This window comes from Carcharodon carcharias, chromosome 6 (genome assembly GCF_017639515.1).
Source record: "Carcharodon carcharias isolate sCarCar2 chromosome 6, sCarCar2.pri, whole genome shotgun sequence".
In the NCBI taxonomy this organism is placed as follows: domain Eukaryota; kingdom Metazoa; phylum Chordata; class Chondrichthyes; order Lamniformes; family Lamnidae; genus Carcharodon; species Carcharodon carcharias.
The window spans coordinates 22388514-22416408 of record NC_054472.1 but is presented as its reverse complement, the minus strand read 5'-3'; the positions used below and the strand labels follow the sequence as shown (position 1 = coordinate 22416408).

General features: G+C 41.4%; 1 protein-coding gene across 4 annotated transcripts in view; it reads right to left on the bottom strand.

The window, feature by feature from the left end:
• Positions 1-27895, bottom strand: part of tmem65 (transmembrane protein 65) — a 74323-nt gene that overhangs the window by 25462 nt on the left and 20966 nt on the right. For all 4 annotated transcript variants that reach the window (XR_005943348.1, XR_005943349.1, XM_041190359.1 and 1 more), the window contains 5 exons: positions 14721-14765; positions 12749-12816; positions 9566-9620; positions 3636-3678; positions 193-298 (listed from right to left, as the gene is read on the bottom strand). Coding sequence is in view for 2 of the 4 variants with exons in the window: in XM_041190359.1 (XP_041046293.1) it covers positions 193-298; positions 3636-3678; positions 9566-9620; positions 12749-12816; positions 14721-14765 (317 nt within the window). In the remaining 2 variants the exon portion in view is untranslated. The remainder of the gene's footprint in view (positions 1-192; positions 299-3635; positions 3679-9565; positions 9621-12748; positions 12817-14720; positions 14766-27895) is intronic.

Here is a 27895-nt window from a genome sequence, read left to right as displayed (position 1 = left end):
CAGGGCCGGAAGGTCCCGGCCAGGGAGTCGGATACCTGTCTGCTTTTCCTTTTAAACTGGTGCAAGTGAATAAGGGTTGCGCGCGCGCAATATTTCAGAATGCAGAAGCTAGGCGCTGAGGCATTTGCGATCAGGAAACAAGGAAGAGAAGGGAAGGGAATATACGCAGTACCTGAAAACTTAAACACTCACCAGCTGCGAGCTAAGTCGAGTTTGCCACATGTCGGCTTGTTTTGGGTTCAGATCAGGACTTGGTAGACCCAGTCTTGATGCAAGAGCCTCCACATACCCTGCAAGTCTGAAAACAATGTGTAAAAAATAACATTAATTTCCGTTTGATTTTCCAACAGTTATTATTCATAATGGTCACACATACTCCTGGGGAAGGAATACAACAGGCAGCCAGCTCCCAGGCCTCTGCCAATGTGTTGTAAATTAGGCACACGTATGCACACAATAGCTCACAAAAATTATGCTTCCAACAGCAGGGTGGTTTTGTTGATAGCAAGTCTTTAAAATGGTATATATACTGTAGAATGACATCCAAAGATGGGAGGGGCCAATTACTTCCAAGATAGTGCAAAGAAGTGTTCACTCCAACCAAGCTGATCGGGAGAGGCTTTGAAACAGACCAGCAGATGTTGAACTAATACCACAAAAATGTATTTTTCAATTATAACTGAAGCTCACTCCCATTCTGCTTGCATCAACCCACAGTGTGGATCATTTGTATTTGTAGGATTCAATTCAGTTCATATTCATGCACTAAGTATAATATTCTTGCAAGACACAAAATAGTTGGCAAATAGGATTGCAACGCGAAAATATTCCAGTTTGCAAATCAAAAATAAGGGAAGTCATTAATTTTACAGAAAAAATGAAGATTTTATTAAATAGATGTATATACACACACACACACATACACACACACACACACACACACACACACAAGGCAACAGTGGGAGGCAATTTTGGAATCTAATTAATACAGTTTTGTGAATAGTTCAAATTGTTTCCGTGCCCTTCCCTCATCGTTCCCTTACCCCAAAGTCTCTCATACCCTTGGAAAAGAATCTAACTGACAACCAGCTCCCAGGCCTATGCTAACAAGTTCCAAATTAGGCACGCAACAGCACAGAGGAAAGAGAATGCTTCTGCCAGCAGGAAGATAAGGGCCTCATACAAGAGGTCTAAAAAATGCTCTAAACTGATGTGCCCCTTCACATTAAAGTTCCTCTGTAAGCAACACCCTTCAACTGTTCACAATTGTTTTCACTAAGTAATGAGACTGTTTTAAGCCCAAGACAGCAAGGCAAAAATATAGATCCTACACAAATTAAAATTTAGTTATGAATAGCTGATCACCAAATGTCCTTACAGTCTCATCTCAATCCAAAGATCAAAATCAACCCCCAAAATGTCCCAACAATCTGTCCAATGTTTGACAGAAACTTAAACTAATGGCCCTCATGTCAGAAGAACTATGCCTGTAGAAGAAGTTATTCATTTGTCCATGAGATGAAAAGAAATACAAAATCCAATGGCTCTCTGTGTGGAGTTGTATTTTAAAACAAAAACTGTTTAGCTAACAATTTGTCAGTAATGTGGAGTAGATTTATAGACAGTGATATCTCCCTTTCGGAATCAATTCATGTACATCACCACCACAGAATCAGATTGTGGGGCTTTGGTCGATATTGTGGCTTCTTGTTACTGGCTGCCAGAAAACATTGCAGGACTATATTGTCACTGGGAACATTGAAATGTGCAAGACTCAAAAAAAAAAAGCCATTTTAATGTACGCAGCCAGTCCCAGGGCAGAATTTTGCCCTTGTTGGGCAGGCTTGGCAGGAGATGGTGGGGCTGCTCGGGAAACCGTGGGCCGCCCGCCTTTGGGACTGGACTGTGATTTCACGCTAGCGGGCCAATTAAGGCCCGCCCAGCGTGAAATGGGAGCGGTAGCGCTCAGCGCTGCCTGTGTGGGAAGGGAGGAGGGCGAGTGTGAACTTCGTGCATGCATGCGAGTACATGAAAATCTCCTAGGTACGGAGCTGACTCAGGGAGATGAACAGTTCTAAAAATTAGAAATAAAGATTTTTAAAATGTTATAATACATGTTCCTTCCTGTGACACTGTCACATGAGTAGGGACATGCCTTAGTTAAATAAAAATAAAATAACATTTTTTAACTTTCACGTTGGAAACCTCATCCCGCCCGTGGATGAGGTTTCCAAATAAAGGCAAAGGCCGCTTGGCCTTCTCGCCAACTGTAAGGTTGGATGGACAGCGAAAACTTTAAGTTAATTGATACTTTAATTGCCTTAACAGGCCTTTTAATTGTTGGCGGGCGCCCTGCTGATTCCCGCGTGTGCCTGCCAACCAAACTATCGCGCCACTGCGCATTGATTTCGGGATGTTCGCCTGACACCAACACGCGTCATTTTACACTCAAGTGGGTCGGGCGCGTACCTGTCCACTGAGGTAAAAATTCTGCCCTTAGAGTTCAAAAACAGAATACACCGTTTACTATCTATATCCTTCAGTTGATGCTCTCAGGTACCTGTCCAATTGCAGAGGCTACTTTGGTACAACTTGCTTTTAACATTGTGAGGTACTTTCAGTGTTTGAATCACACTTGCAGCCGTTAAGCAGATAGATACCTGGGAATACTTTTGTTTTAAAATTTGCTCACAGGATGTTGGCGTCACTGGCAAGGCCAGCATTTATTGTCCGCATCCCTAATTCCCCTTGAGAAGGTAGTGGTGAGCCATCTTCCTGATCCACTACAGTCTTTGTGGTATTGGGTACACCCACATGCTGTCAAGTAGGGAGTTCCAAGTTTTGGACCCAGAAATAAAGGGGGAATGTGATTTAGTTCCAAGTTAGGATGGTGTGAGACTTGGAGGGGAATTTTCAGTTGGTGGTGTTCACACGCACCTGCTGCCCTTCACCTTCGAGTGGTACAAATCATGGGGATAGAAGGTGCTGGTGATGAAGCCTTGCTGCAGCACATCTTGCAGATGGCATATGCCGATGTCACTTTACACCCCTGGAGGGGGTGAATGTTAAAAAGTCGGTTTTGAAGTAGAGTTATAATAGACTCGAAACTTATAAACTGTTTTTCTCTGCACTGTCAGGTACATGCCAATGTTGTTGCTGTACTGAAACAGTTTAGGTAGAGGCACAGCTGGTTCTGGACCGCAAGCCTTCAGCACCGCAGCCAGAATATTGTCAGGGACCCATAGCCTTAGCAGCATTAAATGCACTCAGCCATTTGCTGACTGTCAACCAATCTTCTGAGCCAAAAAAACTTTGATGATTGGTATAACAAAATATATAAATGCCCAGATCAAAAGATGAAATGACCAAAATCTAAATAGAATGGCTGACCACCACTAAAGTTAACAAAATCTGATAAGGTGAAAGGGCGGCCATAGCACAAGCACTTGTTAGAAGTTTATGGAGCTCAACAGCAACATTAATTTCATACTACTCATTAGAGAAAAAATCCTCGAGCTGGCTGCAGAGCTATCAAAGAACCACATTACACTTGTAGGAAATTGGGGAGATATTAGAAATATGATAAATACTCAATTTTCAGTCCTCATGTTTATAACTATTCAAGATGCACTCACCCCAGGCCAGCCACATCAGACACAAGGTTGCCAAGTGCTGCCGCTGTTTGGTTGGAAAAACAAAAAGAATCAGTTGAAATAACACAAAAGCTTAACAAATTGAGTCTACTCTTAGAAATAATTAGATTGTACGGTTTTATTTCTATATTAACTTGTTTAATAACAATTAACTTATACTCAGCTGAAGACATAACTCTAAGTTGGAGTGGCCATTCTTGATACACAAGTTGTCCGAGGGACAATCAGAACTAACACAGCTGACCTATTCTCTTCCTGACATTCAAAAGTAGCAGGGGTCACTGGAAAGCAATTACAAACAAACTCTGGTCCACTTCTCACCTCACTAGTCCCAAGATGCTGAGGGCAATTATAGGATCCTTACCGCAGCCTAGCTTTGATTAGCTAACTCAGAACAAACTGGGAACTGAACCTGGGATTTTCTTGAATGGCTTTACTAACAATACCTGGAGGGAATGCAGAATTGTTTACCATGAAAGACTTGGTTTATGCCAGGAAGATATAATAATAACCATAATGTTATTGGAATTTATTCTAAGTGTGTGAGACTTAATTGGATTAAAGGCAGCTAGTCTGAAGGTTTTGACGTAAACATGGTAAATATGGGGGAAGTTTAGAATGTAAGGTATAAAAAAAGGACATTAGCATTTTTAAATAAACCAGGCTAGATTGTTTTCAAAGGAAGAGGTGAAATGTGTCACCTGGCCAGATGAAGCTTAGAAACAGTGTGTTTATTTTTTTACCAAAGATTATTGATAAAATTTAGTGCTAAGAGAGATTTTTACTATCAGGAAGGTAAAGTCCAAAGATGTAGTGAAACAATGGACATTTGCATTCAATGGGGAAAATATGTATAAAGGAGTGAAGGCTCTGTGTAAAGGAAGGTATTCTAAGATTCAACAAGTATGCATTGCCTTCAGCCTGCATGTACCAAAACTGCTGCCTCCAGGGACTGAAGTTAAGAGAACTCACTTTGAATTCGACTGTGTATCATTTACTTTGCATGGGTCTTTTAAAACCTATGCGTTTTACTGTTGCCTTAACAAAGGTGTTACTGGGAATCAGATTAACTAGGGAATTTAAAAGTTATTGTAGCAGTAATTTGTAGATATATGTATGTGCTTATAATCTTTTATTTTATTAAAAAAACATTTAATTTAGTTTTATAAAAACCTCTCAAGACTCGGTAGTCTTATTATTACTGAATTCAAAGCCCGCAAATACAAATTGAAAATTAGTTGTGATAGTTGTTCCAAGTTTCCCTCTGGGATTTGAACAGCTCAGCATTTACCATCTGCTGTATAATTAATAGTTTAACAAAATTCAAGACAAGGAGATGAGGTAGGCCTTTATCATGACTTTAAAATATTCTGCACATTCTCATAGGCCAATCTTGGAAACGAGCAGAATTTAGCCAGCAGCTTCAAAACAATGAAAACTGATATTGAGCCTGAAAACCAGTGGTATCAGGGGGTTATTGGGGGAAGCGGAGAGCGGTGATGGGACAATTTTGTGGAGACAACAGGGGTCTTGACTGATGGCTGGAGAGCCGGTGAGATCCTGCGAGAGCTCGCGTCACTTCTTTTTGGGAAGGACCTCATCTTGTTCCACTCAGGCACTGGACAGGCCAATAAGCAGCAGGAGGCACTGGCTGCTGTTGGTAAAACACCCAGTCATCATCATTGGATCCCAGGCCATAATTGAGCGGTGGTGGGAGTGGGAATCAAGGGGTGGATGTCGCAGTGGAGTGGGTTGGCAGCAAGGGCAAGGGATGGCTCTCAGCTGACCCCATCTGTCCAATGTCAGGACCCTCAATCAGGCACTGAATGCCTTTGAACAAAGGACACCCCCAGGAGGCCACAAGCAACCACACTCATGTCTGTTTGTTTTGCTCCCCACGTTGGGTTATCAGTAGCGGCAGGATGAGGCCTTTAAATAGGCATTAACTGACCACTTAAAGACCTCAATTAATGGTGGGGCGGGAATGCTGCCTTCTACCACTGACTTAATCAGGGAAGTGGTGGGAAGGTGGCAGAGTCCCCAGCCGTCACATTCCTACCTAATTAAACGTCTCCCCGCCACCAAATCCACCACAGGCAAGGGCACAAGATTCCACCCATGGAACTTGTACCTTAAGCATGAAGCACACATTCCTTCACTCGTATTAGAAGAAAAAACACAAATGCATGAAAGCCCAAAGAGGATGATCAAAATGCTGAAGGCACCAAATCAATAGTATAATAAAGGATTCTCAGTGCATGGACCTTCAGAAAAATGTTGAATTTTATATTAAAACATCTATTCTTGTTCATTTTAAGCACGTTTTAAGACTTGGCAATTAATAGAGTTTTCATTATCCAAACGGTATGAGCAGTCACTCTTGTAACCACACCCATGCCCATTGCCCTAGGTCACAAAGACCTTCAAACCCCACCTCCCCCCCAACCAACAGAACTCACAGAGACAATGGGCTGGATTTAATGCAGCTCATCATGACAGGAAACATAGTGGCTGAGCCTGCTTAATCAGGGCAGAGGCTGCATGTCAGTCTCCTAGCCACAGGAAAACCTCCCGCGATTAAGGTTGGAGGCAGCAAAGGGCCCATGGAGGAACTTATCTACCAACCTGTCAGGTTTACATGTGACCTTCTGCGTGGCTGGGGGGTTGCCTCTGTCATAGGCATTTATTGTCCAGTGGAGTGTGAAAGCCACCCAATCCTTTCCTCTGATCCCCCTGCCCTCCCCTCCCCTGACCCCGCTCCCCATGGCTCTCATTCACCTGTGGCCTGGGCACCTCAGTGAACCTCAGCCTCTCCCTGGGTGCATTATCTGCAGCAGCCACCACTCTAGGTGGCACTGCCTGCAATGGAGAACTACTGGTCTCTGACTGACCAGAAACTCTCAGCAGTTGGGATTCTGCCCGAGGTCCTGAAGCCTGGGGAAGGCCTGAAGCCTGGGGAAGGCCTGATGCTGGCCAGATCGCACTTAACCTGGTTGGGCCTCCCCCACAGAAGCAACATGGGTTCCCACCTGTTCTCCAGCCTGCATCAATTATATTAAACTCCACCCAATGATGAGATCTTATCACGTCCACAGATTTGAAATAAGCCCAAATGTATCTCACCAACAACCTGTTCATGTAAAAAGGCCTTTCATAATGAAAACCACCCAGAGACAAGTCTAGTATAGACTAAACATATTGAAACATCAATTGTGGTGAACCACAATCTGCTGGATGTAAAATATGATACTCAGATTGCAAAGACAAAATGGGTCACTAAACATAAAGGAATCAACTAACCTCAAAAAGGTTATATGCAGTCAGAATAGAAAGCCCATCAGCAATATGACTTGCTCACAGCATCTTTTGTGGCTGAGGTCAATCTACATAACTTCATTGATATTTTGTTAGTGTTTTCTCTAAAGTGGGATTGGGGCTCAGGTTTTTTTTTTAATTCATTCACGGGATGTGAGCGTCGCTGGCTAGGCCAGCATTTATTGTCCATCCCTAGTTGCCCTTGAGAAGATGGTAGTGAGCTGCTTTCTTGAACCACTGCAGTTCATGTGGTGTCGGTGCACCCACAGCACTGTTAGAAAGGACGCTCCAGGATTTTAACCCAGCCACAGTGAAGCAACAGCAATATATTTCCAAGCTGAATGCCTTGGAGGGGAACTTCCAGGTGGCGGTGTTCCCATATGTCTGCTGCCCTTGTCCTTCTAGGTGCTAGTGGTCGTGCGTTTGGAAGGTGCTATCGATGGAGCCTTGGTGAGTTGCTGAAGTGCCTCTCGTACAGACTGCTGAAACTGTGCGTCGGTGGTGGAGGGAGTGAATGTTTGTGGATGGGGTGCCAATCAAGCTGGCTGCTTTGTCCTGGACTGTGTCAAGCTTCTTCAGCGTTGTGGGAGCTGCACTCATCCAGGCAAGTGGGGAGTATCCCATCACACTCCTGACTTGTACCTTACAGATGGTGGACAGGCTGAGGGGAGTCAAGAGGTGAGTTACTCATCACAGGATGGGGGATGAGAGCGAGAGCATTGGAACTTAGGTGGGGAGAGAGGGGAGGCTGCTGATTAGGGTTGGGGGATTGGGGAGCATGTGATTCTGCATTTCCTGAAAATCCAGGAGCAGCCAAAACTTAGCACAGATGCAGCACTGAGAGAGGAGAAGCCAGTAAAGGGACTGGAACAGTCAGATCACTATTGATTGATCATTGGCTGATCTACAACTTAACTATCTACCTTTGCCGCACATTCCTTGGATTTTTGTTAACTAAAAATATCAATCTCAGATTTAGAATTAACTGATGATCGCACATTAGCTCGCCATTTGCAGAAGAGAGTTACAAACTTCTATTATCCTTTGTGTAAAAAAAAAATTGTTCCTTAATTTCACTCCTGAAAAGATCTGGCTCCAATTTTTAGACTATGTTCCTAGTCCAAAACAACCCAATCCATTCCAGTATTTGCTCTAGTGGAAGAACACTAAATCATCTACCTCTGTTCACAATCGGGCAGAAGCAGCATTGGGAACTGTCATCATTTCATGACACGAAAGCCATAGACCCTCCATTGCAAATGAAGTTTTTTTTTGGTGAAAATATTTAGATGTATGCTATTCAACAAAGCCCCAACATTGTTATAATTTAACAGTAATGACTAATCTATAAAAGACAAACTTTTAACGTCTTATTTAAAGCAAAATTTTATCGATTGTCTGGATTTTGCACTTCAACTAATGCAACGTAACCAGTTTCTATGCTGGAAAGCTTATACAATCTAGATCAGGATATACTACCTGCTCCATGTTTTTAACAGCTCTTCAGACCATAATCAGAAATCAAGTGTCAGTTGTAAAAAAGGTAAAAGGAAAACCAGCAGATTTGCTGACTCACATTTTGTTCTGTAGTTTCGGCCGCTTCACTAGCTTGTAGAAAAGACAATTGCGTGCCAAATAAAAAAAGGAAAGAGCAGCCATAGGCAGAACTGCACTAATAATATTTTCCTAATTGTAGCAACACTAAGAATTAACAGGGTTCTCAAAAGCTACTCATTCATTACTGGAAATAGCTTACTACCATAGAATTGCAAGAATTGACTCAATTGAAAATAACTCTCAAAACATATGACTAAATCATAGTATGAAAAGTAAATACTTTTGTGCTATGTCCCTTTAGTTTTACAAAGGGACATAGCACAAAAGTATTTACTTTTCATGCTATGATTTAGTTATATGTTTTGAGAGATGGAATAGATGAAGGATTACTTCCTCGTGGATATCAGGAAATGCAAGACCTGCAACGGAGGAGAAAATTGATTTCTTGACAAACAGAAACTGACATAGATTTTCCAAGGACACAGACATGCACAGCTACAGCCAGAAACATTAGGAAAAGTATAACTAGAGAGCCGCAGCTGCCACCGAGGCCCCAGCTTAATGGTGCAGCATTTTCCTGTACAGTTTGGCAGCCAACAACAATAAGGTCTTGAGTGAGCTGAAGTAGGAACCATTAAGAGGTAATGGAGACACAACGGTGACGTAATTACTTGTTTGGAAGTTAGGTGTTTTGTGAACTGCTTACAGAACACAAAATAATAGGAAAAGAGCCTGGCCGCCTCCTGCTTCAGAAACCTAATCATTCTTCATCAGTTTCCTACCACGCAAACATGTCCTGTCCTGAGCAGTCAGGAACCTAACTAATTCCCATTTAAATGCTGCAAGCCACTACTCGCTATCTGGGACGGATGTCTAGTCTGCTGAAATGAAAGGGAAATTGCTGCTGACTCCTTGGGATTGACGAATTACAAAACCATGGAGAGAAAGAAAAAATATTCCAAACTACATAAGATTGAGAAGATCCAGAAGCAAATCAAAAGATCGCCTGAGTGGACTGAAATTATTTAAAAAATGCTTACCGGCCATAGTAGAAATGCCAAAAATAACTCCAATGGATAACTCAATCTGCGTCCCCTGAGAAACAGAACTAAAATCAATATTGTATCAAAATATTGAAGTTCTTTTAGTTATGCACAATAGAGACCTCTCATGCCTGTTTATTTTTTAAACAATCTTTTAAAAGATGGCTAAAAGAACATTACAGTACAGCATAACAGAATGCCTGATTTTAATGTATTCGCCAGTTGTTTCACCTTAACCTTTCTCCAGCATTTGGTCACAAGGTCAGAGGTATATTTTCTTCATAGGATTAGAATTTTCAGACTAAATCTACTTTCCCTTTTTCCAGTACAATCCAATTGTCCAATGTAATCATATCTCTAAGTTAGAATGCAATGCAACCTTCTATAATACCATGTGAAGCACCAGACATTTTGTATGTATATCTAAATGGCAAGTAAAGAGAATTAAAAAAAGGAAAGTCTGATAATTATCTAAAATTCAGGCTAATTTTTTTTGAAGAATCCTGGTTTAGTTCAGCATGTTAGAAATTCATTTCCATCACATCACTTACATGGATGCGATTAAAAGAAACAAAGGTGCTCTAAACGGCTGAAGTGAGAAATTGAGAACTTTATTGCTGCAAATTTTATTTAAGAGGAAGGTATTTGAATGCAGTTGTGCTCAGGGTGTTGCTCTTATTAATTCCTTCAACAAGCAATATTCGCCTATTAGCATTTCTACACAATGTTTGAACAACAACTTGCACTTATACCTTTAACATAGCAAGGCATATCAAACACCATGGCAGCTGGCGGAATTTAAATTCAATTAATAAATCTGGAATTGAAAGCTAGCCGCAGTAATGGTTGCCATGGAAATATCAAAAAAAAAAATCAGAAAAACCCATCTGGTTCTCCAATGCCCTTTAGGGAAGGAAATCTGCCGGCCTTATCTGGTCTGGCCTATATGTGATTCCAGACCCACAGTAATGTGGTTGACTCTTAACTGGCCTCTGGAGCAGCCTAGCAAGCCACTCAGTTCAAGGGCAATTAGGGATGGGCACAGATGCAGGCGTTGCGAGCAGTGCCCACATCCCATGAAAGAATAAAAAATTAAATTAAATGAGAAGTAACAAGACAAGGGTTTAGAGAGAGAATTCCAGAACGAGGTAACTCAAGGCATGGCTGCCAATGGTGGAGCACTTAAAATCTTGGATGCATAAGAGGCCAAAATTGGAGGAGAGCAGAGATTTGGAGGGCTGTAGGTAGTTACGGAGATAAGGAGGGGCAAGGTCCTGAAGCGATTTGAAAAGAAAGGTCAGAATTTTAAAGGATTCGGGCAACATATTTTTGGATAAGCATAAGTTTCCAAAACGTACAAGGTTTGAGGCCAGCCAGGAGAACATCAGAATAGTTGGGTCTAAAGATAACAAAGGCATAGATGAGAGTTTCAACAGAAGATGATCTGAGGCAGGGGCAGAGACAGAGAGAGATAATTGTACAAAGGTGCAAGCCAGTGATCTCTATGATGGAGAGGATATGAGATTGGAAACTCCGCTCAAGGTCAAATAGGGCAACAAGGTTGCGAACAGTGCAGTTCAGTCTCAGACAGCTGCCAGGGATAGGGTGGAGTGGCTGACTAGGGAGCACAATTTGTGGTGGAGACCAAAGACGATAGCTTCAATATTCCCAATATTTAATGGGAAATCTCTGCACACCCAGTACTGGATATTGTACAAGCATCATGACAAATCAGAGGCAGTGGAGGGATCGAAAAAGGTGGTGCTGCGGTAGATTTGGATATGGCCAGTGTACATGTGAAACCTTGTGTGTACAGGATTTCAGGATCCTTTAACCATTTTTGGAAAGAAAGAAAAAGTGACTCCATTCCTTCTTCCCAGTTTCAGGGGAGCCCATCCCATTTCCCATGTTTCTTCCCTTTCAGAACCATGATGGGTTTTTTTAAAAAATTCTTTTATAGGATGTAGGTATCACTGGCAAGGCCAGCATTTGTCACCCAATTGTCTCCCCAGTCCTCACCTTCAACCCCTCCAGATTGTCTTCCTCCACCATAATCCCACAAAATACATCTTCCTGTTCCATTTCCTCTCAGATTTCCTGAGTAACCAATCCCTCCCATGGCACTGTGGTTCACCCTTCCACCGCCTGCTCCCCTCCCCCAGGTACTTACACATTTAAGCGCAGGAGCTGCAACATCTGCCCATTCAACATTTCCCATATCACCATCCAGGGCCCCTAACCTACTCGTTGCTCTAGGCTCCATTACATGGAGGGCACCAAACACAAATGAGGTGATTGCTTTACCAAACGCCTTTGTTCTGCCCATAAGTACAACTCAGAGCTCCCCCTCATTTACCATTTTAGCTCCCCGTCCAACTCTCACTCAGATGTCTCTATCTTTGGCCTTCTGCACAGTCCCGATGAAGCTGATCATAATCTCAAGGACAAACATATTTTTCTACAATGTCCTTTGCAGCCCTCTAGCCTTAGTTGAGTTAAACTACTTCATATCATTACTATGGCTCATATTTTCTTACTGGCAGTTAGTGCTAACAATAAAGAATACTGGATAGATGGGGAGGGGGGCAAATTGGTAATTAGGATACAACAATTTTCAGCATACTACTTAAACAATCAATACTATCTGCATGAGACTTCACTTGAGTCTATTCTTGTCTTCCTCTATAAACTACTTCCCAAAACGTATGAAAATTAGCAGGCAAAGCCACAGCAAAATGTGAAAACCAGAAGTTTGCTACCTGGTATATATTAGACAGGTAAGGGTTGGCCAATGTAATTGATCACTAGAAGGTGCACAGAAACGGTGAGAAATAAGCCACTATTCCAGTTTCCAAAAAAAGGCCTTGATCACCATTCCCTACTGCTCTGTGGCAAAGCATAGTACAATCATATCGCTTCTCCACAAAACTAATATAGTAAACTGATCCCTGAATTACACAGAATTACAGCACAAAAACAAGTCATTTGGCCCAACCAGCCTACACTAATGTTTTTATGCTTCTCAAAAGTCTTTTCCCACTCTAATCGAATCCTATCCTATCAGCGTGCCCTTCCAATCCTTTCTAATGGTAATTAAGGTGGAATCACCCTTCCTAAAATGGTCACTAAGATTAGGATCTCAATGATAAGAAATGCAGGAAGAGACACAGAAGTACTTACTGCAACAATCATTATAGCATTGTCCAGGAAACCAAATCCAACAAAAGGTATTGCACTGTGAAGAAACACTGCAAGATTTAAAAAAATGAAAAGTTTTTCCTTAAGCAAGGCCTCAATTATAAAATCACTATATTATAGTTTAATTGTACCACTCATTAACACAAAAGATTCTAACAGTCAATTCAACTTCTACAGAAAACAATTGTAATCTTATCAAAACCAAACCACACAGCGTTAATACATTTCATGTAATATATGGAGTTATTTAAATATAAAAATACTCAAGTATAAATTCAGATATCCCTGTGACATCCAAAGTAACATCAGTCTAATTACTGGTTACATAAGTTTGACTTTCAAAAGGATTTTACAGAAAGCCATGGGAAAAAGACAATTGCTTTTGCATGATTAGTATCTTATTTAACAATTTTCTTGCAAACATTTTCTTTCCTCCTCTTATACCTTTAGTTTGATAGTTCTGTGATGGAAATTTGTGACATGTCAGAGTCAGGGTGTATGGCTGACCACAGCATCAAGATGCTGTAATAGGATTTGTCCATTGTGTTTCTGCAGCCAGAGGAAATCTTCTTTCCTCCATGGGTTTATAAAACATTGATGCCTGACTTTTTATTTAATGGCTTTTGGTGCACTTGGCATTTCCTGTGTACTTGTCCAAGTGGAAAGGAGATTGCAGATCAATTTCATATTAGGATCATGCTGTTAAATCAAATTCAGCACACAAGAGATTAGATCCATACATCTTTTGGGAATGGATATTCCCAATTCAGAATGAGGATTCAGCACAAAGAATTAGATCCAGACAAATTGGCGAGAGAAATAGTATCTCCTACATTCCACATCAGCTTGAGACAATGTCATTCCAAGACATTCACACAAACAGACCTGGATAAATAAGTACTAGTTCTAAGTGTTAGAATGGGCTGATCCAAGTGAGCTCAACATATTTAACTGCTGGAAGCCCATACCTAGGGTAACAATTGGTTTGATTGGCAGCTAACTGGACAATCCCCAGATAGGGAGAGGTAGTGAGGGTAATATGTCCAACCTTTGGTTTCTTGTCCAGCTGAGGAAAGAAGAGGTCAGAAATCATGTTTGCAGAGAACTGGTAAGAAAGTCAGACAGCAGATTCCCCATATAAATTTAGTGCCACTTAGAGGCAAAGAATATACTATTTAGATGGGTGTATTTATCCCAATGGTGACACACTTTACACTTTCTATGTTAGATTCAGTATTTCAGTTGGATCAAGATTCCCAATAAATATTTTGCTCCTCAAAAATAAAACAGCTGGCTGGTTTATCATTGGCTTGGTCTAAACAGTATGCTCATATCCTAGCCAAGGTAAGAGCAAGGTGTCGGGGAATGTGTAAAATTATAGTGCCCAGTAATAATAAAGAATTTCATTGTTATGACCCTCTCCTCCCTCCCACACCAGATCAGACCAATGTATGATTAGATATTGGGTAATGGTAACCGGCTGATCATAATGGATGCAGGATCTGTTTATTGGCTGGACTGGCTACAGCAAACGCAAAAGAATATCAACTGCAGGCTTTAAGTTTTATTATTTTGCTGAGCACAATTCAAGTAAAAATAAATTTGCAAGGATATTTTTATTATGATTCATTCATGTGATGTGGGCATCACTGGCAGGGCCAGCATTTATTGTCCATCCCTAGTTGCCCTTGAGAAAGTGGTGGTGGGCTGCCTTCTTGAACCGCTGCAATCCATGTGGTGTAGGTACACCCACAGTGCTGTTAGGAAGGGAGTTCCAGGATTTTGACCCAGCGACAGTGAAGGAATGGCAATATATTTCCAAGTCAGGATGGTGAGTGACTTGGAGGGGAACTTCCAGGTGGTGATGTTCCCATGTATCGGCTGCACTTGTCCTTGACTATTTTGTTGCATCCAGGGTGAGGGATACGACAGTTATAAAACAGAGATGCGTTACCATATCTGCGCTGTGCCGATGATGGAGGCTTAACTTCCATTTCTTCTGTAAAGAGAAAAGGAAAAATATTTAGACCTGTATAAATAAATGCTACTTCAAAATGGCACATTTAAAAATACACAACTAGAACACACACCACCATATAACACAAAGGCACTAAAGTATCACTAGAATTCATGAAGGTGATAATGTACCAAACCTCTGCACTCTCATTCAGGACATTGAATCAAAGTTCATTTTGTAAAATGCCCAAATTTCAGAGGGTGTCACCATCATCCCATGTTGTAGAATTTCAACATTTCAACTGTCATCCCATGTTGTAGAATTTCAACATTTCTCCCAGCTCAAAACATTGACAAAAAAAAAAGCAGCTCTGTTGTTTCCCTACTTTGAATATGTTTCATTTATCTCCATTGCTTGTGACAACATCTAAATTGCATCCATAATGAGGTAAGGGCACTGTTGAGCCTACATAAAATGTTTCAACACAAAATACAACTAAGATTCCATCACAAATGGGAATAAGTGCAAAACTCAGCTAGATTCTCTATTTCTAAAGCCAATATATTAAATCTCAAAGACATTATTTTGTCCTTACATGCTTGATTAGGCTTAACCAAATAATGTTCTTTTTCAAACAAATATTGGTTCCATTTGTGACCTCCTTAGGTGAGTAGCGTAACTGTATTGTCTGAGGCTGCTTGTTCATTTTATACTTATTTATATTTAGGCTGCCATATTTATACCCAGGGAAAACTGGTGCACAAAATCAATATGGCCAGGGTAACATTTGCACAATCAATTTCTCTCTAACCCATAGAAAACCTTGCCATTGCTTCAAAATGTAATCAACCAGAACTATTTCAATGCTTTTCTATTAATTCAACCACCAAACAAGCCATGATTAATTTCAGGCCTTGACTTTAAAGAAACTCTTAGGGCAGGGTCTTTCAGTCGGCGAGCAGGGGCAGGGCCTGTTCTCCGACACGTAAAATGACGCGGGATGACGTCGTGTGGAACTCCTGATGTCACCCCGCGACATTTCCATTTTCAGGTCGGCAGGAGCACAGATGAATCAGCTGCGCGCCCGCCGACCTGTCAACGCCTATTGAGGCCATTGAGAAATTACTTATCATTAATGGACCTGCCCATCCAACCTTATGGTTGGCAGGGAGGCTGGGAGCCCTGGCGGGCATCAGGAAAAACATGAAACCTCATCCATGGGCGGGATGAGGTTTCATGAGGGTATTTAAGTTTTTAATAAAGGTTTCAGTAAAAGTGATGGACACGTCCCAACTCATGTGACAGTGTCACATCAGAGGACATGTCAGGGAAATTTTTTGATCATTTTTATTGCAAATTTTAATTCGGAGCCGATCTCCCTGAGGCAGCACTTAGCTGCATGCATGAAAGAGCGTACTCCTGGCTGAGGGAATCCCCCAACCCCACCCGCCCCCCACACAGGGAGCGCGTAGCGCTTCCTGGCGGACGTCATGCTGGGTGGGCCTTAATTGGTCCGCCCACATAAAACGGCAGCGCCCCCCCCCCCCACAATCGGGGGCACTGATCGGAGGCACGTCCGCTCCCACACTCCCCCACCCCCCAAATGGGGTGGGGAAATTTTTCCCTTATAGCTGGAATCTCTTAGTGAAGAAAAACGAGTTAAACCTCAACTTCCAATTATATTTCGTCCTTTTATGTTTCAATTGCAATTTACATACTGAATCTCGGTGATATTAGAGGCTTGCTTACTGAATCTGATTGTGCAAGGGTCTTGAATTAATAGTTTAAAGCCACTCTATGCTTCAGCTGCATGCGTAACCATCACATACTTGAACTCGTCAAGTTATGCCATTTTCCCCCCCTCAGGTTAGGGACTGATTTTCTTTCACTTTCAATGTACATGGTGAGCACCAGCCACCTGAGCAAGTGCAGGAGCATTATCCGAGGCAATCGACAGAAGATAAAGGAAAAACTAGAAAAAGCTAACTAATCATCTAGATTAAGCTTGGCATTGTGGAAGCGTGCTCAAGAGTCAGGAGGTTGTGGTTCCAGCAGTTCTTTTAGATCCTCTTACCTAAATGGAACAGCTGGATACCTGGTATTATGCTGAATTGATTTAAACTTATTTTTGCATAACTAACTCAACAATGACAAATGTGCATGTGTAAATATGCCTTTTCTGACTTAATGGAATTCAAAGCCATCTGGTTGATACGGTCTGCAACTTCTAAAGGCACAGATTCTGTCATGGTCTTTAAACCTTTGCTTGATATATGAAGTTGTGGCTGCATTACAGGTTAGGTGTCATCAAGAAATATATCAATTAGTTGATTTATTGCATTTGTCCTATTGTAACTGGCCTGTGTAAAATGCACACCAAAATAGATGGTGTTAATTATAATTATATTAATTTCCAAACAAAGTTTAAACTAGATCTGCCCATAAGTAAAATGCTAAGTAGAATCAAGTTCCAGGAAAGAAAAAGTAGAAAGGTGGGTTTTTTTGGTTGCTCTTCCTTGACTGCTGCATTCATCATCTCTCTCTAAGATGACAATGCATTACTTTCAAAAACCTATTTATAGACAGTAGATTCCAGAGGATTGTACAAATATGGGTCAGATAGATTATGTAAGCTATTAGTTACTGGATACTGCAGATACACTCAAAATAAAATTATACTGCAGATGAAGATTGCTACATTTTCAGTTTTTAAGAACTTCTTTCTCTTTCAGCAGGATTTCCTATACAGACCATTACATCTATGGTCAGAAAGGGTCTATATTAAGCCCTATATTGAGGAATGTTTGAGGACTCTGGGTCTATACTCGGAGTTTAGAAGGATGAGGGGGGTTCTGATTGAAACTTACAGAACACTGAAAGGCCTGGATAGAGTGGACGTGGGGAAGATGTTTCCATTAGTAGGAGAGACTAGGACCCGAGGGCACAGCCTCAGAGTAAAGGGAAGACCTTTTAGAACAGAGTTGAGGAGAAACTTCTTTAGCCAGAGAGTGGTGAATCTATGGAATTCATTGCCACAGAAGGCTGTGGAGGCCAAGTCATTGAGTGTATTTAAGACCGAGATAGATAGGTTTTTGATTAGTAAGGGGATCAAAGGTTACGGGGAGAAGGCAGAAGAATGGGGTTGAGAAACTTATCAGCCATGATTGAATGGCGGAGCAGACTCAATGGGCCAAATGGCCTAATTTCTGCTCCTATGTCTTATGGTCTTATACTATGTATCTCCAAAGCTCAATAATTACTCCAGTGACAGCAATCTGCTTAATCAAGTCAACAGATTGGTGTTCTATAAAATTCTCTTCAAAGTGGTTTACATTAGTCTATAAACCTATAGTCTATATTGTAAGTCCCCAAAATTACAAGCCTCCCTTTATCAGATTTCAAATTTCCTGCCTTTAAATCTTCATGTATCAAAACGATAATTCTACTAATTCCCTACTATGGAGGCTTCCTGACAAATACTTCATAGAACATCCACCTAATAGAATGGATGTCAAAAATACAATGCCAACGGTTCGGGGAGGTACAAAAAGCACATTTGCCAAACCTCAATGTAAAACAAATTAATGCTAATCAACTTCTTTTCAAAAAAAAAAGTACTTCTAATTAAATCAAAGAATTAAGGCAATTACTTCTGATTAGGAATCAGCACGAAAAAAATAATTTAAACTTCACATTTGCTGAATGAAGCCTTAAGATAAGAAAAAAAAAAGAACCAGTGCTCTTTCCAATGTTCAGGTTGGAAACACCTAATCTTTGCTTGCTTCGATCACAGGAACGTACATTATGGAGTTAATCTTTGTTCAGAGAGAATACATTGGTATTAGACTTTGCAAGATTAATACAGCTCATTTTATTCTGGGATGCAATCGCGCTAAAAGGACAAGATATTCTTGAAATAATGGTGAAGAATTTAATGAAACTTCACCTTAAGTTAATGATCCAAAGCAATATTCTGTTGATGAAGGGCTACCAAGTCAGTAATGTTCCCTCTGCTCCACCAAGTATTCCAAGTGATCTAGGCATTCAAGAAGGGCTACACTACAAACACAGCACATTAAAAACTATCTAGAGAATCTACGGCAGGTTTTGCTAGGCTGATGAGGGTCTTGGTTGGAAAACTGGTGGGGAAACACCCATCACTTCCATCAGGGAGACCCAACAGAATCAAGTACTCTTCAGGCACTAAATTGGCCACCATCCCTATGATCGTGATTCCCAACAGCAGAAGTAGTCCTGCACGCTGAGAGCTGCTGGCCAATCAGAGGCCGGCAATTCATCACTGATGCCATCACTAGGGGGAGTGGTGGCTGCGGGTGGCACTTTGAGACATTGTAAAGATGTGTTAGTGTGTTATATAATCAGACAGAGTATCAGGTTATTGTTGATGGAACTATGCTTAATTTGTAAAAAGCAGAATATGTGACTCTTTTTGGTCTGCAACTAGAAAAAGACATTACTAGATTTAGTAATGATTCACTCTTGATTAAACAAAGACATTTAATACCTTAAAGTAAGATACAAGTTGTTAACTGAAAACTGAATGCAGTAAAGCTAAGGAAATCATTTGAAAAATGCTGATCGTGTATAGAACATACACTGATCCAGATGATCTTGCTGCAGGATAAAATTTAGAAAAATGGGTTGTACGAATAGCTAAATGTGCACAACTGTGCTGAATACTTCAGAAAGTTCCTTTGTCAATTTTCTCCCTTCAACAAGGCAATGACTCCTGCTGGTAGACAGCCCCGCACAAGCACCAGTGCTTCATTTGCTTCTGCAAAGTGGCCATTCATCATCTAGTAAATGTTCTCAGGCTATTTACCATGGTGACTATAGATGTACTTGAGACTATCCTCAAGCAACCACACACATACTTTGCAGCAAGGGTCAATGACTAGCAACGGGGAACAAAAACCCTGGGTGATTTTTAATTCTCTACCTCAAGGACACCAAGGCAATTATAACGCTGATAACCTGGGTTAGCTAAGAAAGCATAGACCAGGAAAGTATGAGTTAGCAGTCACTAGCTTTATAAATTTAGCCACAAAGGAAACAGCTCAAAACATTCAATTAGAAACAAAGATTATCAATAAAGTATCTCTTCCTGGTAACATACTGAGCAATGGAGTAGATTTGAAAAAATATTGAAGTTGCATACTGTGAATGAAAGCTTATATTTAAATCTCTTGTTGTCAATCTCTTCGGATAACTTAATGGTTTTGATCCAATGAGGGGATTCAACAGGGAAATTGTCAAAAATTAAAAGCAGTAATATATTTACTTTCAATTTTATTATTTAAGTGATCTTTCCTACATGAATTATGCTGTTAACTTCACCATAACCAATTTAGTGTTTACTATCAGAATGACTGAAGAATGTGTAGCACTCTAATTATTTCACGAATAATTACACAAAGACGAATAATTACACAAAGACAAGTGACACTGATTGAAGTGGGTGAGTCTGATCATAATTCTGGCTGTGAAAGAAAGCAGGCTTGTTGTTCTTAGCTCGTTTGACTTACCAGGTATTTTCTTGGTCCATCTTCAAAAAGACCGAAGAAGCACTCATGCAAAGGAAATGAGCTATATACACCCTTGGCTGTATATTAAGATATTGGGATGCTCGGAACATTAACTGAGAGACAAGCACCATGTCGCTCAAGAGAATACCCAAGTCAAGACCTGGAATTTCTAACACTGACAGTAACATGCTCCTTGCATTTAAGACAGGAAAGAAGAAAGTCAACAATTTGGGAACAAATCCTTGAAATGGATCGATTTCCCCTGGACTGTATTAAAAACAAAAACCATTAAAATTTGTTTAAATACAAACCAAAACAATTTTGTTTTTTTAATTGTACACCATGGAGTATGGCATACCTGAGTTCTTGTATTGAATTGCTGACTCAATAATAAAGGAGCTTGCAATCATATTGGAACCGTGTGGTACGATGTGCCTGAGTACTCATGTTGGGTTATGTATTATGAGCTCGTTAAAGACCTGATTCTGTGGTTGTTACAACAGATATCTGAGTACTCTAGTGTTTAAACAAAATAGTACAAGAAAGTAGTCCCAGCAGAAGACATTCAAGAATATCTGAAGCGATGACTTTGAAAATTGGGGAGTTAGAACTTAACAGCTCACTAGTTAGAGCCAATAAAATGAAGATGCCAAAACTCCAAATTACAGTTATCCATAAAATCCGCAAGCACAAAAAATGGTGTCTACTATTAAAGCAGCAAATCATTCACATTGAACAAGGGCAGGTGCAAAGGTTTCTTAGCGGAAAGATATGCTTCTGAAATTTATAAATATTCTTTAATGAAGCAAAAGGTTTGAAGGTCATTAATTTTTAAATTCAGAAGGCGTTTGCAAAACAATCCAAGTGATTTACAATTCAAGGAAACTATAACGAGGAGGTATTGGTTTTAAGATTAGCCAACTAGCATCAGTAATCAGTTTTAATTGGATAATAATGCGTAACGCAAAATACAATATTACTTTAATTTTCACAGAAGTGGATTGATTTAAATATGCAGATATCAAGTTCTGTAAAAACAAAATCAATGTTCATAAAAATTCTATAATGGATGGTTCAGAGTGTGCATCCTAGTTATTTCTAAATTTACCCTACTCAATTGGGCTGACAAAGATGCTGATGCCCCTGCAGTGGACTGACTCCCTGCAGAGAATGGTAACTTGCAGAAATCCCCATATTAAAGGAGAAAGGATGATTTCAGTCCACAACTTGCACCAGATATGTTTAGCTTCTTTTTCTCTCCACATCATCATGGGACTTGTTTAAATTGTTCCTTGTTCTAATGCCCCTCAGTTTTGGAACAATGATAAAATTGGTGCTCGTGTAGTCCAAAAGAAAAAAAATTGTCCTATGATTTCAAGTTCCAATTTATAGAAACATTGCAAATATTTTATATTGAAAATATAAAGCACTACAGTTTAAGTCAAACATGCAAGTTACTCACCACAGAATTCCTAGCCTCTCACCTGTCCTTGATGCCACAGTATTTATGATCTGGTCAATGTTGACTCCCTTGTATGTCGATGGAGGGAGATTCAGCAATGGTAATGCTGTTGGATGTTAAGGGGAGGTGGTTGCATTCTCTTGTTGGAGATGGTACCTTTCAATGTGGTGCAATTCTCACACAATTCAACACCAGCCTTAGTTTCTCATGTTTAGGTCTCGTTCTTCAGTCTTGTATATTTCATCAGTCTTCCCCTTTTCTCTCTCTCACCCTCACCACCATAGTTGCCAGATGTATATGTAGTCAAGTCAATGCAAAGTGCAGGCATGAGCTTGCTTCTTGAAATGCTCAATGATGGTCACATTTAGTTAAAGAGAATATCATGACACTGCTATTAGAAATAGCTAACCCAAAACTTTGCAGCTCCATTCAACTATCAATAATAGATATGTAGCTAAAACTCTAGTGGAAGCTAACTATTAATATGCCATTTTCTTTAAATTTTAATGCCACATTCTCCTAAGGTATGGTTTTGAAGAATTGTTTGTGTTTTAAAATGTCAGAGAATACAATCTTCACCTCAATTTCACCACCACTATCTGACAAGTTGAATTAAACTATTCAATCATTGCAATAGAGTCGGATTGCAGGTGAATGGGGACATGATCATCATTGTGTATTTACCTTGTCCACATTTAGAATGTCGAGTAGAAGCTCACTGCATTTTTAGGATTAAAGATCACCATTTTCTTTCAAGACTTCTTACAAGATTTTTACTAGAAGCCAAACCAGGGACTCAATATTTAAAATGTTTGACTGGAAATAGTTTTTCTAACAGCCCATAGATTCTATTGTTTATTCATTCACGGGATGTGGGCTTCTGGGATGCTGGTTGAGCCAGCTGTATTGCCATCCTTAGTTGCCCTTGAGAAGGTAGTGGTGAGCTGCCTTCTTGAACCGCTGCAGCCCACATGGTGTAGGTACACCCACAGTACTTTTAGGAAGGGAGTTCCAGGATTTTGATCCAGCAACAGTGAAAGAATGGCGATATATTTCCAAGTCAGGATGGTGAGTGACTTTGGTGGGGTGGGGTGGGGGGAGCTTCCAGGTGATGGTGTTCCCATCTGTCTCTTGCCCTTGTCCTTGTCCTTTTAGATGGTAGTGGTCGTGGGTTTGGAAGGTGCTGTCGAAGGAGCCTTGGTGAATTCCTGCAGTGCATCTTGTAGATGGTATACACTGCTGCTACTTTGTGTCGATGGTGGTGGGAGTGAATGTTTGTGGATGTGGTGCCAATCAAGCTGCTTTGTCCTGTATGGTGTCAAGCTTCTTGTGTGTCATGGGAGCTGCACTCATCCAGGCAAGTTAGAATTATTCCATCACACTCCTGACTTGTGCCTTGTAGATGGTGGACAGGCTTTGGGGAGTCAGGAGGTGAGTTACTCATCGCAGGATGACCTGCTCTTGTGGCCGCAGTATTTATATGGCTATTCCAATTCAATTTCTGGTCAATGGTAACTCCCAGGATGTTGATAGCGGGGGATTCAGTGATGGTAATGCCATTGAATGTCATGGGGCGATGGTTAGATTCTCTCTTGTTGAAGATGATCATTGCCTGACACTTGTGTGACATGACTGTTACTTGCCGCTTGTCAACCCAAACCTGGATATTGTCCAGGTCTTGCTGCAATTGGACATGGACTACTTCAGTATCTGAGGCGTCGTGAATGGTGCTGAACATTGTGCAATCATCAGCAAACATCCCCACTTCTGACCTTATGATGAAAGGAAGGTCATTGATGAAGCAGCTGAAGATGGTTGGGCTGGGGACACTACCCTGAGGAACTCCTGCAGTGATGTCCTGGAGCTGAATTGACTAATCTTCAACAACCACAACCATCTTCCTTTGTCCTTGGTATGACTCCAACCAGTGGAGAGTTTTCCCCCCGATTCCCTTTGACTCCAGTTTTGCTAGGGCTCCTTGATGCCACACTCGGTCAAACGCGGCTTCAATGTCAAGGGCAGTCAGTCTCACGTCGGGGGTTCAGCTCTTTTGTCCATGTTTGAACCAAGGCTGTAATATGGTCAGGAGCTGAGTGACCTCTGCTGAACCCAAACTGGGCATCAATGAGGTTATTGTTAGGCATGTGCCGCTTGATAGCACTGTTAATGACCCCTTCCCATTACTTTACTGCTGATGATGGAGAGTAGACTGATAGGGTGGTAATTAGCCAGGTTGAATTTGTCCTGCTTTTTGTGTACAGGATAATTCTTCACATTGCCAGTAGATGCAGGTGTTGTAGCTGTACTGGAGCAGTTTGGCTAGGGCGCGGCAAGTTCTGGAGCACAAGCCTTCAGTACTATTGCTGGAATATTGTCAGGGCCCATAGCCTTTGCACTATCCAGTGCCTTCAGCCGTTTCTTGATGTCCTGAGGGGTGAATCAAATTGGCTAAAAACTGGCATGAGAGATATTGGGGACCTTGGGAGGAGACCAAGATGGATCATCCACTCTGGACTTCTGGCTTAAGGTTAAAGCAAATGCTTCAGCCTTATCGTTTGCACTGATGTGCTGGGCTCCCCCGTCATTGAGGGTGGGGTTATTTGTGAAGCCTCCTCCTCCAGTAAATTGTTTAATTGTCCACCACCATTCATGACTGGATGTGGCAGGACTGCAGAGCTTAGACCTAATCCATTGGTTGCGGGATCACTTAGCTTTGTCTACCACTTGCTGCTTATGCTGTTTGGTAGCCCTGTGTTATAACTTCACCAGGTTGCACCTCATTTTTAGGTATGCCTGGTGCTGCTCCTGGCATGCCCTCTTGCACTCTTCGTTGAACCAGGGTTGATCCGCTGGCTTGAGGATAATAGTAGAGTGGGGCCATGAGGTCACAGAGTGTGTTTGAGTACAATTCTGATGGTGGCCCACAGCATCTCGTGGATGCCCAAGTCTTGAGTTGTTAGATCTGTTCGAAATCCATTTAGCATGGTGGTAGGGCCACACACACGATGGAGGGTATCCTCAATGTGAAAGTGCAACTTCATCTCCACAACGACTGTGCAGTGGTCACTCCTACTGATACTGTCATAGACAGATGCATCTGCGGCAGGCAGGTTGGTGAGGATGAGGTCAAGTTTGTTTTTCCCTCTTATTGATTCTTTCACCTCCTGCTGCAGACCCAGTCTAGCAGCTATGTCCTTTAGGACTTGGCCAGCTCTGTCAGTAGTGGTGCTACCGAGCGAACATTCCCACTTCTGACCTTATGATGGAAGGAAGGTCATTGATGAAGCAGCTGAAGATTGTTAGGCCGAGGACACTACCCTGAGGAACTCCTGTAGTGATGTCCTAAAACTGAGAAGGTTGACCTCCAACAACCACAACCATCTTCCTTTGTGCCAGGTATGACTCCAACCAGCGAAGAGTTTTCCTCCCATTTTGCTAGAGCTCCTTGATGTCACACCCAGTCAAATGTGGCCTTGATGTCAAGGGCAGTCACTCTCACCTCACCTCTGGAGTTAAGCTCTGTTGTCCATGTTTGAACCTGAATGAGGTCAGAAGCTGAGTGGCCCTGGCAGAACCCAAACTAGGCGTCAGTGGGCAGGTTATTGCTAAGCAGGTGCCGCTTGACAGCACTGTGGATGACCTCTTCCATTATTTCACTGATGATCGAGAGTAGACTGATGGAGCAGTAATTGGTCAGGTTGGATTTGTCCTGCTTTTTGTGTACAGGACATACCTGGGCAATTTTCCACATGGCTGGGTAGATGCCAGTGTTGTAGTTGTATTGGAACAGCTTGGCTAGGGGCATGGCAAGTTTTGGAGCACAAGTCCTCAGTACTATTGGTACTATACTCAGTACTATATCAGAATATTGTCAGGGCCCATAGCCTTTGCAGTATCCAGTGCCTTCAGCTGTTTCTTGATATTATGTGGATTGAATCAAATTGGCTGAAGGCTAGCATCTGTGATGCTGGGGACCTCCAGAGGAGGCTAAGTTGGATCATCCACTCTGCACTTCTGGCTGAAGATTGTTGCAAATGCTTCAAGCTTTATCTTTTGCACTGATGTGCTGGGCTCCTCCATCATTGAGGATGGGGATATTTGTGGAGCCTCCTCCTCCAGTGAGTTGTTTAATTGTCCACCACCATTCACGACTGGATGTGGCAGGACTGCAGAGCTTAGATCTTATTCATTGGTTGTGGGATCTCTTACCTCAGTCTATCACTTGTTGCTTATGCTGTTTTTCACGCAAGTCGTCCTATGTTATAGCTTCACCAGGTTGCCACCTCATTTTTAGGTATGCCTGGTGCTGCTCCTGGCATGCTCTCCTGCACTTTTCATTGAACCTGGGTTAATCCCCTGGCTTGATGGGAATGGTAGTGTTGGGGATATGCCAGGCCATGAGGTTACAGATTATGTTCGGTTGCAATTCTGCTGCTGCTGCTGATAGCCCACAGCACCTCATGGATGCTCAGTCTTGAGTTGTTACATCTGTTCGAAATCCATTTAGCGTGATGGAGGGTACCCTCAATGTGAAGGTGGGACTTCGTCTCCACAATGACTGTGTGGTGGTCACTCCTACCCATACTGTCATAGACAGTGAAGGGTGTGTGTTATATCAGTGTTACAGTGGGTGGTAGGTCCGGTTTCATTCCTTTTTTGAGTGGCTTGCTAGGCCATTTCAGAGGACAGGTAAAAGTCAACAGATAGATTTCCTTCCCTGAACCAGTTTTTACAACAATAAACAATGCTTTCCTGGTCATCTTTAGACTTTAATTCCAGATTTTTATTGGATTCAAATTCCACCATCTGGCATGATGGGATTCAATCCTCGGACCACAGAGCATTACTCTAGGTCTCTGGATTACTAGTCCAGCGAGAATACCACTACTCCAACATTCAGCTTGAATGAATCAGTACCAAAATAGTATGTTCTCACAAGTCAAGCTGAAGAACTTTGGACATTTAGCTAGCTCAATAAAAATCAACTGATGTGGCACTGTATACACAGTCTCCTCCCAGCCACCTCTACAAACCCAAACATTCTTTACCGTTTATCATATCTATTTGTGCATAAAGTAATATGTTAAATGTCACCATTTAATGTACCTCTATACTGGAACCCAGATAAACAATGATGGCTTTGCAAAGGATTCCTACACATCCATTTTCATTGACAAATTAATTTTTCTGTTTTTTTAAAGAGCAGCTTTCAACACCAGAACCATCCTTAACTTCAAATGAGAGATTTAAATTTCCTACATCCTCAGTGGAGTCACCAACATCTCCCCTCCCCCATGCCTCCCCAAACCGCCCCCTCCAATAACTCCCCAAACCTTCCCAATAACCCTGCAACCACCACTCCAACACCACTAACTCCCCAACTTCCCTCTCTTCTCCCCACCTCCAACTCCCAACATGGAAGATTGTACACTGCTGGAGCAGTGGACCCGATGCTGCAGAGCAGAGAACAATATACAACTGGGTTAGCAGACTCTCCTTTACAAGGTGTGTGGGGCAGGGGAAGGAGAGCAGATGGGAGGCTGCGAAATGATTCTTTGCACAAAAAATAATCTCCCAAGATACATGTGCTTCTCCTTTAATATCATACTCATTTTAAAAACAAAAGGAAACAGGCTGAAGATTAGGATTTTCTTTTTTAAAGTACAGTTTCAGTGACTAGGAATGTTGTAGCCACAGGTTGACCCAACTTATGAAACAGAGCCTAGGCTTTCAATTATGTCTCAATTTACAGGCTGGATCTAAATTATTCTAATTATATTAGGAATAACCTTATTTATACTTACAGTAAAATTACATAAATGCGTCCTATCTCAAATTATATATACCAGTTAACACTGTATTTCATATATACCAATACTATAGGCAACTTCACAAAGAGCATCAACTTCTTCAGCAGACCCCAGCCCCACAGAAAAAGAAAGTCTTGAAATAAAAAACACTCAGTGGCCAAAAAAATGACCTTGGAATAGCTGATGTTATTGACTATGAAAAATAGAAATGTATTCCCATTTGGTGAAGCAGATTGTTAACAAGGATATCTTTCCAGATGTTCAAAATTATAAAAGGGCAATTTAAAAATTACTCAAGGACAATTGCCAGAAAGATTATTTCCACTGGCTGAAGAAATGTACATAAATTTAAGA